The sequence below is a fragment of the Temnothorax nylanderi genome, unplaced genomic scaffold, assembly GCF_030848795.1.
Source record: "Temnothorax nylanderi isolate EJ_2023f unplaced genomic scaffold, tnyl_v1.0 TNYL_tig0092_pilon, whole genome shotgun sequence".
Lineage (NCBI taxonomy): Eukaryota > Metazoa > Arthropoda > Insecta > Hymenoptera > Formicidae > Temnothorax > Temnothorax nylanderi.
In genome coordinates, this window is record NW_027249154.1 from 122354 (window position 1) to 139735 (window position 17382).

Below are 17382 nucleotides of genomic sequence, written 5' to 3' on the forward strand. Positions count from 1 at the left end.
CTCGGCGAGAGAAGACGGTACGTGGGTGACGAGAATCTTTTTAAAAGGCGACGTGATGGATACCGATAAAATATTCTTTTGAAGGACCTATTAAAATATAAAGATATTTAATCTTTAATACATTTAATATTACACATTGATTCAAAAGGCAATTTTTTCAAAAAATTAAATTGATGATAAAGGTTGTGCTGAAGTTCAGAAAAGTTAGGAATGATACTGAATCATTATAGAGAAATACATAATTTTCTAAAAGATTTAATACATTTTCATAAAATGTTTTTGCATTTTCTAAAGGCATCATAATATGTATTAAGACACAGAAGGTAGACCTAAAGGAGCACAGTTAGGATCCCTATTACCTTCACGGTGATACTAGTTTAGTCTATTTTACGTCGATGTGTACACGATGATATTCTATCGATGAAACTTTCATGTGTCCGATAAAAAAAAAGATCGATACGGCACGTGGATAGATTTTGTCAAGCAGCACATCTCTGTGAGGCTTGACGCGAAACGATGCCCTGTACAAGAATCTCAATTATTCATGACGACCCGCGCGCTCGACTCTCAAGTGTACCCTTCACACGCGCTATATCGTCGCACCATGCAAAGCAGAAACCCTCCGAGGACTCTGCCTCCCGTTCGTTTCCTTTTGTTCTCTCCCGCGAGCGAATAACGATCGTCCGTGAAGCTATTCGCGCACGTCCGAGGCTTGCTTTACGTGCCAGTGAAATATCCCAAAATTATACGGTAATATCTGGCGGCGACATAAACGCACACACGTACGCAACGGGGTTGTTCCTGGGGGAGCATCACCTGCGCGATGGAGAGAGGGGGAGAAGGATACGAAGATGCGAGGGCATCTCTAGGGATCTTCGCTTCTTCCTTCTCCTCCCCCCCCTGCGGCGAACATTTTCATAAACTCCCTCATAAAGCATACTCGCATCCTGCCATGCAACCCGCCGTCAAAAGCGCAAAATGGATACATTGGCATTAATTACGCTTGAATAGCACCGCGAAAGCGGTTTCGTAACTTTCCACCAACAATCCTGAAATGCCAACAAGTGGGAGGATCAGGGTTGGAGAGGAGTAAAGGATGAAGCAGATCGTACGGTGTGGTGAAACGCAAACGCAACGTAATGTCAAACAGACGTTGCGAGTAAATTGTGACATGAATTTTGTTCACTTCAGGCACACTTTCTAGACGTTTTTACACTTCTTTTTTTTCCATTCCGACAGCGCGAACGTACACCTTTTATTTTAAGCGCAAAAATGCGAGATTGTGCTGAATGTGACAACTTTATAATTTAGAAAATTATTTTGAGAGAGATAGAGAGGGGGGGGGGGGAGAAAAAAACCGCTAAATGTGCAAAGTATAACTTTCCTTTGAGAATTAAATCTGTAAATTTTTATTTAAAATTTTGAACAGAGAAAATGTATAGTCGGATTATCGACTGTCAAAATTATTTATTTTTTCGTTTTAATTTTTTTATTTCATATGTATTATTTTCGTACTTTTTAATGACATTATCTTTAATCATTATGACGCTCACAATCAGCTTCCTTGAGCATTGTGATCACAGCTATCACAGCTGCAGGTTTACCGAGAAGGAAACAAAGTTTCACACACACATTTGCTGTTCTTTAATATCAGTCATTTTTACCTTATAAAAAAATTGCCAAACACAATTTTATTGCAGACACTACAAAAAAAGCTCCTGAACTGACACGATGCTCTCAGCACAATGTCACGTGGTAGACTGTTTCACAATACTGTAAATTCGCAATATTTAACGGCAAAACTCTGAACGAGTTCCAGTTTGCATGTTCAAATTTTGGAAACTTTGGAGTACCTCTTCATATACCCATTACAATTTTTACATCTATCTGTTAAACGTACCAAGATATTTCCTAGAAGCTATCACTGAATGTTATTCATAAATAAAAATGTATTATAAAGATAAAAACTATATTTAAAGATCCGTTGCAGGATTTTAAATTATTTTTTTTATATTTAAATCAAATAAACTTGGTTATTTAATTTTCGTAACATTTATTTTAAAATGAATGTTTTGATATGGTATAATTGCGACTCTTTTAAGAAGATATTTAAGAAAAATGACTATATGAATACCTCACAAATGTGATATAATTAAGGCATCGCAGATTTATGTCGACGTGCAAAAATACATACTATAAAAAGTTAGCGAATTGCTTTGGCCTTTCTTATATTTTATGACGCGAACTGCTTATATGGCTGTCTACTGTTTTATGGGAGACCGCGACGAGAGAGGGTGAATTCATTCGAAATGCGATAATGAAATGTCGTGCCTAAGACGCCATTGGACGACAAGACAACGCACTTATAGGATCCGCGGAGTATCAGGAGATTATATACGGGTATGCACTCGTGTGCGTTACGCGATAGGGAAGCAACACTAAATACTTACGTAGACGCCTATGCAGGTCGTACTTACGGACATTTATACCTTCCTTCGAGGATTCAGGCTACACTGAATGCGCGCGTAACGACCGTCGTAAAAACGTTTTTGAACGTTACAGATTTTGCAATCTCTTTTACGCAATCTGCTGAGACTGTTCAATATCGTCGTCGTGAAAAGTGAACATTACAATATAATGTTACGACCAATTTTATAAATCGTCGTAGATTTGTCGTCGGATTATTTTAGATTTTATTTATATCTGGAGAAAACACCCGGAGATTTTACAAACGATTAGAAACAACTTAAGCTTTTTATTCATTATAAAACAGTAGCGAATAAAATGTTATTCATAAATATTAACACAAAGATTACCTAATTCCGGATTGCATTACATATTGAAATCGTACGATATATATACAGAGACATCCATACATACATATAACTATGAGGTATGCATACGTGAATAGTTCTGTAACAAAAAATACAAATTCCAGCGCTGCATTGCGTGCTCATACCACGTCATATCGAAATTTTCGTATTGAAATTTAATACACGCTAAATCCCCTGAAATTCTCGGCGTAGATACAGGATTAAGCGGGAAGCTAGAAGGTATACCGAGAATTCCATATCATTATGAACAATCACAGATTAAAATTTAGAACGAATATATGTTAAGTCATTCCCATTATTATTATCAGGTTTGAATATGTTATTCTTTTATATTCTGAAAAAACGAGAACGTATCAAGTTATAAGAGGATATTCGAAACAGAAGATAAATTTATTATAATTTACATTTTAGAAAATGTTTCTTAATTAAATCAATTTTTTTATGCAATCCATTCGGGGATTTATATAATGGGTAGAGAGAAGATCGAAAGGAAAGAGTGATAATATTTTCTTAATCCAAAGAACCGTTACAATCAGACTGCACTTATTCCTCGAATTACCGACGTAAAAACTTTCAGACGTTTGCAATAAGAACATTTCCTCAGTGACACCTTACAAATGTATGTATACTCATTGTCAGTAGCAAGCGTGCCGTGATAAACGCGGATAGAGAGATACCGATAATCAATCTTAGGATCTTCGTTGCTAAGAAGTTCCTTTCGTTCCCTCTGTCAGGCTCATTTCTGTAATCCGCGAACAAGAATCTCGGAGAAAAGACGGGAAAATGACGAGGAAAATAGTTTCTTCGAATAGAATGTTAACGTCTTCAGTGGTCTGGCCGTTTTCGAGAGGAAACCATTTTCCGACCAAGAGATCCCCAGATCTGGTCGGGAAGGCATTGCAAACTTTTCACGCCGAGTAATCGCATGTTACTGCGCCATAATAGTTAGGTATATTGGTCACACTCTCCTTAGTTTGTCGAAAAAGTCTCTCTAGCAATCAGGTTAGCCATCTGAAGTCAACTCTTTACTTCCGCACGTATTTATTATGATAGTGATGTTTTTTAGCATTTTAGTTGCTAGAAACTTTTTTAAAATTGTATTTTTATTATTTATTAAATAACACTATGAAATCTGAAAGTGTATTTTTAAATATTTTTTAACTGTGTGTGTGTGTGTGTGTGTGTGTGTGTGTGTGTGTGTGTGTGTGTGTGTGTGTGTGTGACATAATGTTAGTTTATATTTTTCCTTAAACAATGTTTGATAGCGCATTATGTAAAATATATTAATAAAGATAATCGCGTATCGCGATTCATATAGCACGCTGCAATTGATAGCGGCCGCTATAATTGCTTTTTCTTGCACTTCATTAAAAAAATGGCGTTTCCTAATTCTCGCTCATCCCTTGAGCTTGCCCTTCATTAACGCGGCGGGATCCATCGTCGTCGGAACAAGTCGATACTCGTGCCTCCACAATTAACCAAATTAACGGGCAATTAGTCCGGGAACCTCGGCACTCGAATAAGCGCGGGAGCCAGAGTTTACCTGCCATCCCGGGACCCATCTTCCCTTCTTCAGCCACGTCATCCCACCGCTCGCCGTCAATTTCTATCCGACGCGACGTTCCATCATCTCGGGGCTAAAGTGTCGATCGAATTACATTACGGCTTGTAGACCCCGAGGAGGACGACTTTCGTGTTGCCCTCCGTGCCTTCCTAAGTCGAGGACCCTATTGCATATGAATATAAGTGTATTATCATAATATCGTGCCGAGGGATGGCTCTTCTTCTGGTTGGCTGCCAGGGGGATAAAATCTCCGGAATCGCATAGGCGAGGGATGGAAGCTCACTTTTACAGGATGTATATGAACGAAAATCCCGATACGTATGTGCCGGAATGCAGAATCGCGTCGAAGGAATGCGGATGAGTTTACGCGCACGTGACGGAACCTGAAATATCACGATGCACCATAATACACCTTTATAATGTGAAATCTGACCCCAAATAGAACGGTTAAAATAATATAAAAATATTACGTGATGTGTCTCAAGTTTTGTATATTTGTTCTTTTGCGGGCAGTTTCTTCTGTAACAAGAATTTAATTGACAATGAGATTTTAAAAACTTATTGTTATTTATCTTACATTAGTTATAATTAAACTTCATATTTCGTGAAAGTAAAATTTATTTGAAATATTTAAAAAATAAGATGCAACAGTTTGTTTGCAATGATAAAAACTTCTAGCTCTTTAGTGACTTATAAATAAAAATCCCTTCTTTCAAAATACCTTCTTTCACTAAACTTTAATTAATATAGATAACATCTCGCCTCATGTAAACTGTGCTTAAAAATCGAAACTATGAAGAGCTCTATTAATGTTACTATGATAATGTGACGCAACCACATTTAATTAATGTCAACGAAATGAGTATTGTACCTCTGACGTACTCGCTTAATTATCCTTTCTATGTCGATCCTACCGTATACATAGCGTCGGCGGTGCAGCTAAGGGAATTGATTATCTCTCCCCGGGAAGCAGTTCTTCGAGCCGCTGACAATGCCATTCACGTCTCGATCGAGGTGTCTGTATTTATCCGCAGCCTGCTCGGATTTGTCCGTCAATTAACGACCGTGCTTTAATTAATACCAGCTCCATCGCGTGTCGTGAGCTCGTTGGGATATAATGTCAAAGATTGACGACCTTCCTATAGAAAGCCAAGGAAGAATCGATCGACCGTCTATGATGACGAGCGTAGCCAAGAGCATACTACAAAGCAGGAACCGTAACTTGAAACTCCAAGAATCCCTTTACGATAATTATAAAACTAATTATTTTAAGAACTGATTAATTTAAAGACATTCTCTTTCTTTTCCCTCAAGATATTCGATATAATTTTAAGAAATAAAATCTCATTATAATCGCTAATGAGCAAAGCAGAGCAATTTTGATTTGCAAATCACATCTTAACAAATTTAACATATTAATATATTTAAAAAAATTTGTTTATTGAGATAATCAGAAAGTTCTGAGATATAAATAAAATCACAAAACTGTTTGAAGGCTCTACAACGGATGAAAAAAAATTGCGATTTATTTTCATCGTTTAGACGTCTTCTTGTCGATTGCATTAACGTTGACTGCAAAGTATGTCGATGCATGATGATGATGAGAAGCGTGCTGCCAGACAGCGGGAGACTGTTACCTGTCTTCGGGATAATGGAATAAATAAAGCAGGTTTCTCTCGGGAGAAAGGAGGAGGAAGCGAGCTTGCTTGTTCCGCGACCGTCCTCCCATTGTGTCAGCCTGACTTCGCAAGAATTGACTTCACCGGTTTATTACGTTTGTTCCCTTTCTTGGATCGTTCGAATCGAACACGGGGCCCTTCGATTTCCCATTCAAAACTTATCGGGTGGAGAGGGAAGATTAAACGGACATTCAGTGTCGAATACGCGGCATCTTGCTTTTTACGGATGCACAACGAAAGTTTTAACGCGCATCTACTAAATTTGATAAATTTAGATAATAAGATATTGGAGATTTTGTTTCAATCTAAATAATATTTTATATATAACGTTAAGAATTTTGAAAAAAATCTATTATACGAGATGCTTGTATTTATCCGCGTTTCTCTTTTAGATTAAAGAAAATTTGACATTGGTAAAATATAATTATTGATTTACAATTATAATCAGATAGAACAAAAAGATTCTCAAAGGTTATTGTCATTTATATGAGTTTTGTATTAAGAAAAAATAACGTTTTTTCTATAATATTTCGTGTGTACGATACATCGGAATCAAAGATATCCTTCTAACGAGAACCTATTCCTTCGCTCGATCCGAATTTATGCGGCGTCGAAGGTATAATATATAAGATGGAATACAGAAGCGAGAACGTGCGGTTGCGGTTTGCAGTTGCCGGGTGCGCTCCGTAGTTTCCGTGGCAGCAAATCGATGGCCATTACTTTGATAGTCCAGTTTTTAGTTGGTCTTCCTCCCTCCCCGTCGGGCCCTTGCTCCGCCGGCTCCGCCGGAGAACAATGGGTCACAAATCAACGGCGGCGGCCGCTAAATCTCGCGAGGTCCCATAGCCACGGCTACGTAAGTCCTAACGATGCGTGGAATAGAAGAAGGTGAACGTTTCGGTGCCGGGATATCGTGTCTTTTCTTTTCTTCCCGTGTTCGTGTTCCGTCTCGTTCGTGAAAAGGGTTTCGGCAGCGCGGTAGTTACGCCATATCCATTACTTTCTTTGCAACCAGAAGCGCATCAGGGACGGAAATCACAATCATCGTCAGCTTTTCTCTTCTTACACAAAATCTAATCACTGCACATTAGATATATTCCGAGGTTAATCATACTTTTTGCAGTGACGCAGTCGCCGGATCGCGACTTGTTCTTTGCGGGATATAATTTACGCTTGATGATGACGGTTGTCATTTCCCTTGTTTCTCCTGTTTCCCTTCAAAGTTATAACGTAGGATTTTATGTTTCTCTCAAAGTAATGTGGCAGACAAAAGACGGTCCATTAGGGAACGCGATTTCCTAGTGTATAGCTCTTTGCGACTCACCTCACGGATGTCTCTCGCTACCCCTAAACGTTTATCATTTTCCGATAAGCGACTATTTCAGGACACATCAGAGACATCAAATGCAGCTGGAAGGAGAGCTGGAAAACAGAGAAGGCTCTTCGAGGCCTCTTAGTACCTCTTTCGAGAACTCAGCCGTGATATCGTGTGAAGAGACCGACGCCGACGTGTCCTCGGGGCTGCAGGTAGTTGCGAAACTACACGGCGAAGCAAGCATGGAAGGTGGCTCCCAACAAAGATAAAGGGAAATGGCGCGGGCAAAGAACACGGTGCATTCTTGCCGATTATCGTTATCGTCGCTACGCGCCTTGCTACCGGCGGCTAGGTTGCCTCGAATGCCTACTCGTAAGCGGCGGAATATGGTACCGGAATATTACAGATACTCGTTCGGCGCAGGCATACGCGACGCGGAGCGAAAGAAGAAAAATAAGACGGAGAGGGCGAGACAGCCAGATGACGAGGAAAAGGAAGAAGGGAGATCCCCGGGGGTTGCTGCCAAGCCGATACCATCTGATAGCCTATTTATCTTTCGACGCGCTTACCTTCGGCTCACCCTTTGCTTGGTGTGCGTCGGGCTCTTTACTTGACACCTTTTACCTCATTCTCACGGAGCTATCTTCAAGAATGTAATCGAGCAACGCTGTTGATTCGAGCGCAGCAAATTTTGCATAAGCAAAATTCGCTGAGCTGTTTCTGAATTTCCCACGGGGGGGTTAACATATGCACATGTAGCAAGGTGTATCAAATTTTTGGCGGTTGTATTCTCGTCATACCGTTAGCGCTAAATGTGATTATCTGGTTCTGAGTTTGTCGTAACTTAAAATACTAGTTATTTTAATCTACGAAACCGCATGAATATTGAATGAGCATTCTGATAGAAATAGGCTACTCTTCTGAAAAGTAGTTAATCGCGAATGCATTCGAGAATTGCCTTCGCAATCAGCTTCGTATTTAGAAGCATTGTATAAATGCAAGTATACCTGAGCGAAATAATATTACGGTATTCTATATTTAAAATTGACATAAAATTATGCTTTTATCTTGTTTATTACTAAATCGTCGAATCTAGTTAGGAATAAAGTAATATCATATTCGGATCGTTATATCGTTTTGGGTTTACAGTTTACATCATGCATGCACTATTGATAAGCACCGATCAATACCAAGATGGAAGAGGATATAGAGAAAGAGATCCGGAACGAACTCGATTCTATCGCGTTATGGGAGCGCAGTACATCCAATGGCAGATCGATATCGCGGGACTTAACGGATTTACGACCTGTGTTATCTCTCAAAGGTACCGACGAGCACGCACTCCGCGATCGCTAAGATGGGATCGTTTAACGATTTCGTTCCGGAATCTTACCTATGCTCAATGCCAACGATTGTTCGACGTTTAGAAAGTACGCGCCATAAACGATCTCAATTTCGATAACCGCTCTTTCTGGGAAATTCTTATTTCGCGTCGCGCGAGCAACAGCGAGGTCCCTTATTGAGATCGTACCGAATCGCTGAACGTATTTGCATTGAATAGAATAGACGTGACTTTACATAAGCACAGTGATATATAGAGAATTGGAAGGAACGGGTTTATGGGAATATATAAATCTGCATGAGTATTCTTATTTGATTTACCAATGCAATCTTTCATGCATGTTGATTTACCAGAAATTCCTGAAACTAGACAGAAGAATCGGAACAAACATCAATCTGTAATAATTATTTTAGAAAATGTTGCATGTTATGAGAATTTTTTTGAAAAATAATTATTTTAAACAGATAAGAAGGGAGTGAGATATTAAAAGGATAGAGCAGCATGCATCTAAAGTGCGATAACTTCCCAGACTACTAGAGACTACGCTGTTAGTTTATCACCTGGAGTGTTATCGCACTTAGGTTCGAAGGTACTGAATGGTATCGTCGCGCCGAAGTAGACGTGGAACATCGTTATTTTCTCGAAAAATACATCGTTATTCGTCTCTGCCGATATATATTATGGCGGATTTCTTCGTGCAAATGCTAATCGCCGTCGGTTAATATCAAAGAGGTCATTGGAATGCGAGTCTCGTTATTCATTTATCTTCATTTCTTTCTCGTTTTCGCCGATCGCTTATTTATTCAAAACTATTCCCTGGATTATGGAGTGTCGTTATCGTACATCGATGCATCCCCGATGAATATTGCAACATCTTTTTGCACCTTCTGGATGAAAATAACTTTCGTGTCGTGGAACAAACTTCGACTTTAAATATGAACTTGACGAATTATTCTTTGCATAAGAATTGCGTTTCCAATATACTATTTTTATTCTGTGTAAAGCATAACAAAATTTAATAATAAATAAAAGATTCGAGTTTGAAGCATTTAAATTTAAATTGAAGAATATTCTCTAATCTGATTATAAAATGAAGTAATGACACTGTTATGGAAATATAACGTTGATATTTTTAAAAATAAAATATTGATACAACTTTCACAGTGCGATAATTATGCGTAAATAACCAAAATAACCGTCTAGAAATTAAATATGTTCCAAAGATGTGATTTATGTATTTCAAAGAGATTTGCTAAAAATTTACTTGAGCAATTTTCGTCATAAACGGGGTAAATAGTAGACCATGTGAAGACCTGCCATAGATCGTTGATATGCATACGCATGAATCGGTTATAAACACGGTACATAAGGATAGTACTAGCAAATTGTCTTGTTGGTCTTTGCCCAGGTCTTTGTATGCAAAGATCCTTGTATCTACTACATATCCGCCAGATATTACGGACGAAAGTGCATCTTTGCTTATAAATGCGAATCAAGCGTCATAACACGGAATATAAGCCGCGCGTACGCGTGTCCCAGCATAATCAGAACTGGTTGCAGCAACGACGAATATCGATTGTACAACAAGAATGCGATGTCAAGAATGCACTTGTTTTTTTTTTAGTTGGCATTATTTCGGCAGATTGAACAAAACTGCGCGTTTTATTGAAATACTAAAACATTAAAAACTTGTGATAAACCTGGCATCCAAAAGAAAAAAAAATGGTAGGAATGTTCAAATTATTTGAAAAAAAAATCTTGTTGTGATAACAACATATGTGCTTTAAAGCATTGTGTTTACAAGAAGGTAGTTGAAAAATAGGAGCTATAATATTAGCATGCATATCCTTGACTTTTACGAGAGAAAAATTTGCTAGAAAAGTGTTGATCGCGTAGCAGATTTCAGAACTGCTCAGATTCCTCGGATCCTCCGAAGATCCGAGATGCATCATCGTTCGCCGATCGTATTATGCAGGTAACGATCGGTAATCTATAGCGTTTTGCTGGGAAATGACCGGTTAAGAAGATATCTGAAGCAGACGGACCGCGGAAGATCGAGAGGCCCCGTCGATCGATTTTACTCCCACTAAATAGCCGGATTTACGTTTTACTGCGCGACCGGCGCTTTATCGCTCGTGAAAACGGCAAGAATGTTACCTAGGTGTGTGTACCGTTCTTTTCTTCACCACCTAGTAGCTGCCAGTTTTATTTCAGGGTTGCGGCCGAGAGAAACGTTGTTATTCGCGTCTGCAACCGTACCACGAGGTCCACGAGGTAACAGTCAAAGCGTGAAATTTCTGATGTAATTTTCAAGTCAAACGGTTGTATGAATCGATCAGTGGCATGAGTTGTGACTCGTGCAGTGATTTATGGCGATTATTCTGCTACTAACTGCATATTTTTGAAAAGAACGATAAAAATATTGTTAAAGAGTTATTTATTCTTTATTTATTAATTTATCTTACTTTTAATACTCCATGCTTCTGCATAATAACTTCGTATCTTTTTCGTTTAATTTTTTTATTCTTCGAGATCTGAATAAAATGACAGAATTGTACTTCTTCTTTGACAGAGAAAATTACGCTAATGTCTAGTAAAGATCATGAAAACATTTGAAAACATTCGAAAACATTCTCAGTCTCTTAAAGGAAACGATCACCTAAGATCTATATGCGAGATGATACCTGCTGCGTAGTAGTAATTTGCTGATTTAACGACAGTGCAAGGACCAGGTATTGAGCGAGAAAACTCATTAAATTATCGAGTTTATCGTTCGGGTACTCATAAAGTGTGTGACAAGGATCCCTCCATATTGGCTTCTGACTTTGCCGCGAGTTTTGGCGGGATAAGTTGTAGTTTGAACGAAAATTCGAGTGTCCGTTGCTTTCATCTTTCATGCTGCACACGTTGTAAACGCAGTGATGATGGTTGATTGAACGAAACAAAATAAAAATGCATACATAGATCGTTAAAGTTTACACGTTTTTATTAAATTAACACGTCGAGAGATAAGAAACTCTTCATGTATGGAATAAATATTCGTCTTAAGTTGAGCTTTCTTTTATATTAAAAACATTCGCAGTTTCTCGTCTTGGCGACGCGACAGGCGTTGCTTTTGGCACAGCGCAACGCGCCGTACATTTTCGTTTCCATTGCCCGCTCCATTGCTCGCGGACGCGAGACGAAGTAAGTTTCTCAAGTCTACCGTGAATTTTCATTCAGCGAGCGGCCGGCGCGGATTTTCGTGAGAACCGTCTCGAGAGGTTTGTATAGGGGGATACACCTGCAGAAAACAGGAGGTGGGAGACTGCCGCGCCGGGCGACCGCGACGCATTTACGGAGATTTAGAGCGAGCGTAACGGCGCGGTTCGCCTCGGCTCGGCGTTGGATTTCGTCCGTTGGTCGCCTCTCCTCGGGTCCCGCCGAGGAGGTTCCGTAAAACTCGCGGAGACGAGCAAAAGGAAGTATATGCGTAGTCCTGAAGATTATCTTCCTTGCTATGGTCGTCCGATCTTCTCTCGTCGTATCCGTCGTCCCTCTTTGTACTGTTCCTCCTTCTTTACTCGCGCCTCACGCTTGCTTCGTGCAGATGGCTACTTTTTCATCCTCTGCGTTATTAACTCCCACACTTACCTCGTTGCGCCTTATACGAGAAGAATGGGAAAGTACCATGTTCCACCTTCGCTGATCGTCCCGGATACTTATATTCGCGTCGTTGAGTTGATGCGGAAGAATGAAAAAGAAACGATCGATCGATAGCCATTGTGATAGCGATCGTAAGCGTCTCTTTAAATTCCCACGATTAAAATATTATTGATGTTAATATATAAAGTCAGTCTATAAACAATTAAAAAATTATTAATTATATTTTAAATATCATGCATGACGAAAATCCAAATTTAACGACAGTTAATTGCTTCCATTCGAATTCATTCTATTTGAAGATTCCATTTGAAGCATTCAATAATGCTTTTATGACTTTTGACAAACTAAATGTACCGTTTTGCATGAAGACTACATAATAAATGTTCTATATAATTATTCTCTATAACTCCATTTGTGTTTTTTTATTTTGATAGACAGAGTTAAAAATAATGAAATAATTATCAAAAGTAACATATTTTAATTTTTTAAATAGGTTAAAATGACATTTGATGTTGCATTGCTTCGCATTGCTAAGAAATAAAATGTCAAATTTTATCTTTAGTCTGCACTTTTTATCTGCAAATTTAGTTTTGTTAACCATTATACCGGAGAAGAGAAAACTGGCTGGAAAAAAAAAACAAGAATATGTTGTGCCAATATTTTTGCTTCGAGAAGGTAGACTTGCTCCACGAAAGGAAACCGCCTGGTAATCGTACGTAACCGGGTAAATTGCTCGACATTCGAGATTGTACGTATTCCGGACGGAGGCGTTCGCGTCTTTAAGGTGTTCGAGGTGCTGATCCGTAGCCGGGACCAATAATTTAGACGGTTTCGGGGGATCCCGGCAATAATTTAACTCGCTGGGGAGGCCTGAACCGGCAGCTGCGCCACGACAGCAGGCACGGGGCGACGGAGTCGCGATAAACTCTCATAATTCACTTATGGGATATCCACGGCGTATCCGCGTCTCAGCCCCGCTCGTTTCGCAGTCACACCGCGCGTCGCTTAAACGCGCGCTTCGGAGCTGAGGAACTCTCCATTGAATGCGAATGCGTGTTTTGTAATGTTTGTATATATACACACACGCGCGGGCGGGCGATTATTCATAGGCGACATAGGCGTGCATTGTGCGCACGGGACCACGCTTTACGGGATCTGCTGAAAACAGGAGCGGTCGGAGAGCAGCGTGGTACCTGAGGAAAAAGAGGGGGATCATTAATAACAATTTACTATAATAATTACGATAATTATTATTTTAAGTTGTTATTGTACTTAAGGAAACAAGTGTATGATATGATACGATCGATATCTTCAACATAGATATCTTGATCGTTAAGAACTTCTCTGTGCACGTATACATAACGCTAGTTTTTTGACAAAAGTCATCTTTTTATAAAAGTGTATTTCAAGGCTTTAACTAAAAGATACAAAACAGCATAAAGAAGTTTAAATTTAATTTGTTTTATGAGAATCGCGTTACAAAAGTTCAAGTATTAAATTGTTTAGATATGTGGCGTGGATCGAACGTTCTGCCAGACTCTTCCTCGAGCCAGCTCTGACAGAAACGAACAGCGGACGTAAATTTCGGTACAACCTGCCGCGGGATAGGTGGATAATTAATTTTACATGAAGCAATGCCGCATACGGGATGCGCGTAAGCCTCGAAGACGTCGCGTCGCGAGGAAGTTAAAAAGTCTACACACAGCGTAACCCATCTGGGGATTAATGGGATAATTGTGAACGCACGATGGGGAATTCAGTCACTGTCTGGCTACGCCGAAGCGCGCTTCGCGTCATTAGAATGCATGCATGATGAGTAATAGCGTCTTACAGTCGTAAGAAATTATTAGAAGGAAATTCCCTTATGACTACATCTTCTTAAATCGTACAAATGTGAAGATTTAGTAATTTTATATTCTTTCTTTTTTCTGTGTATTTTACAAAACTTTCTCGCTCTGGACAAGTGTTCTGAAATATAAAAACTATACTTAGACTCTCGTCCTTATATCGAAAATTTGATAACAAATCAAATGATAGAAATATTCACACATTTCCCAGTTGACCGTTTAATTAAGTACGATTAGAAATAATTTACGGATGCAGTCTTTGTATGCGTATATATATATCTATCTACTTTATCAATAATTTTATTTGCTTCTCATTAGCGGTAATTTCACTTAAGTAACGGTCTACAGAAAATTAATGGTCTTCTGTTAATACGTCGTGAGAATGTATTCTTTCGGGCACGCCGGACATCGTTACGTTAATCCAATCAAGACGTCGATAACCAGTTGCGGCTGCAATGTTATAATGATCCTTCGTAGCGCCGGGGAGATACGTATCGTATCGACCTCTCCTCCTCATTCCGAGCTGTTTCCTACGTCGTGCAACGTGCAATCTGGCGGCCGGTGATGGCCGGTGACGGTGGCAATGGTGTGGCGCTTGCACAATAGATTCGGTTTGATACATCGCCGTACGGCACAGGAGACCGTTAATTTCGTGGCCTCCTGCCCCACAATGCCCCATACACACCCGCATCACCCATTCTGCGTTTAGACTCCATTCTCCCTCAAATGTCGTTCATATTAATAACTCATCCAACTAAATAATAGCGTTTAACGCCGTGCAGCACGTCACTAGACTTTGGTGCTGTCGATCGCGCGCGATTGTGCAATCTGTATTTAATTTATCCTGCTATCAAACGACTCCTTTCCTACCGAAAAACAAATGAGTTGATTGTTTGAGAATTATGAAAAAAAAAACTTAAGATTTAGAATATTTATAAAGGATTTCCCCTATGCATTCACATATCTTGTATACACTAGACAGAATAATTTACAATAATTTTATGCATGTAGGTATATTTTTGACAAGTGAAATTTTCACCTATGCAAAATATTTCTCGCATTTTAAAAGATTATTTTTGCATTTTGTATTACATGTACTTGATGTAATGAACAATTCTAATTTTGCAGACATATTTTTGGAGCTTTTATAAAATTGTATATATATGATGATAGAAATCGTCAAATATTAAACAGAGTTCATAATGTTAAAATAATAAATTATTTCAAACTATTCTAGCACAACATTTTAAAGCGCAAAAGATTAACAGACATTATTACTATAATTGAATTGCATCGAAGATTCCTAGAAAAATATGTGTTGTACGCGTTACAATGACATGAAATTCAGGCACGTTCTGACGTACTTTTAAGCAAATCGAAGACCTCGTTTCAGTCATACGCGAATGTTCTCTTCTCGGGAAGAGACACACGTGCTTCGACTTTGAAGTTATTCTACGCATGCCGAGAATTTCATGCGTGCACAAGTGACCTGACATCGTTCACCGAAATGTTCCAGCAAACTACATGCCAACTACGATTATGATCATGGTACCGCCCATTTTCTAAAGTGACACCCATATATAGTCGACAAATTGTGGTAATCTCACCAATTAGCACGGAATACTTTGTGACATTGAATTATAATATAAAATGGAGAAATATTATTATAAATATAATAGTAAAGGCTCATAAGAGATTCTAAATCAATCAAAGAAATGGAGCGTGGAACCGTAACAAGGTGTTGGTGTTAATAAATTCTATACTTTCGTAAAGAATTAACGAATTGTAATGTACATGCCGTACACATACATATATTCCAATTTAATAAACTGCGCGCCGCATGTACAGCATGTACATTACAATTCGTTAATTCTTTACGAAAGTATAGAATTTATGAACACCAACACCTTGTTACGGTTCCACGCTCCATTTCTTTGATTGATTTAAAATATTATATTATAAATAACATAATATTTTTAAAAAATTATTATTTTTTAATTCTTGGACGTTTACTGATTTGACTCGCCATAATTTCTTAGAGATGTACCATATGTTTAGTTAAGGTTACGTAACTCTTTGTTCGATCTTCGGGTTCTGCCTACTCGAGCCTTCGGCCGAAAATATCTTTCCCTGCTTCGCGCGCGCGCGAACGTCCCAATTATCATGTAGCACAGTAATAATCATAGCTGCGCTCGCTTTCTACGAGGTGTTCACGAATCCTGGCCTGATCGATGCTCATGTTAATCCGTTTCTGTCTCAGGAATAATGCCAACGTTGTCGTCCCGCCCACCGTATCGGCCGTGTCGAAGAAAGAGCCGCAAGAGAACATTGCCCGGATAGCGAAACGGTACCTCGACGATAACATGCAGCAGGCGTGGATCAATCCTCGTCTAATATCGATGGTGAGTGAATATAAATACAATGATTATACGCCGGATCCGCGCACGTGCGCCCATCCATACACCCATTATACTTCTTGGCCCGCGCGGGCGCGCGTAGTATATACACACGTGGGGGGTGTACGCGCGCGTACTTTCCGAGCCGGCCAACAAATTAGTTTGCGACTTCCACATTGGGAAAGTTTCGTGATTAATTTATTGGGCGGGAATGCGCGCACACTACATCCACTGCACGGAAGTCGAAACGCAGCGAGTTTCCAACTTGTCCGGACTATTTCTGTGATTTCTGGTTGGAGAGTCCGGAACTGCGCGCGATATATAGCGCGCGGAATCTCTCAAGGCATCTCAGCGATAGTGTGCTGGAATTTTCACGGCACTACTCTGTACGCAGAAAGAAAATGTCTTTACGATATCGCATAAACTGTCGGTCGATCTAGAATACGGCTGCGGCAAGCTGGCGACAAATTTTTACGACGCTTTGAAAGGGCTTACAACGGATTTCGCTTCAAACGACTTTTCGATTTTGTGACAAATACCATTTCAAAGTCGACACGTTTCCTTTACGATTGAATCCGAACGAATAAACGAAATCCCAATTCTGATTTTTAATTCTAAATGAAGAATGAATGTATTGGAATCACTTAAGGTTTATTGTTAGTTACTTTTCAAACTTGAACGAGACAAGATCGTTTTACGGTAAACTTATGTCCAATGCGCCTTATGTTAGTTTTTGAGTATTCACTTTTTTTATAAAAGA

General features: G+C 39.2%; 1 protein-coding gene across 5 annotated transcripts in view; it reads left to right on the forward strand.

The window, feature by feature from the left end:
• The window catches only part of LOC139775100 (uncharacterized), a 332957-nt gene that overhangs the window by 70299 nt on the left and 245276 nt on the right, over positions 1 to 17382 (forward strand). For all 5 annotated transcript variants that reach the window (XR_011718734.1, XM_071710843.1, XM_071710846.1 and 2 more), the window contains exon 4: positions 16487 to 16628. Coding sequence is in view for 4 of the 5 variants with exons in the window: in XM_071710843.1 (XP_071566944.1) it covers positions 16487 to 16628 (142 nt within the window). In the remaining variant the exon portion in view is untranslated. The remainder of the gene's footprint in view (positions 1 to 16486; positions 16629 to 17382) is intronic.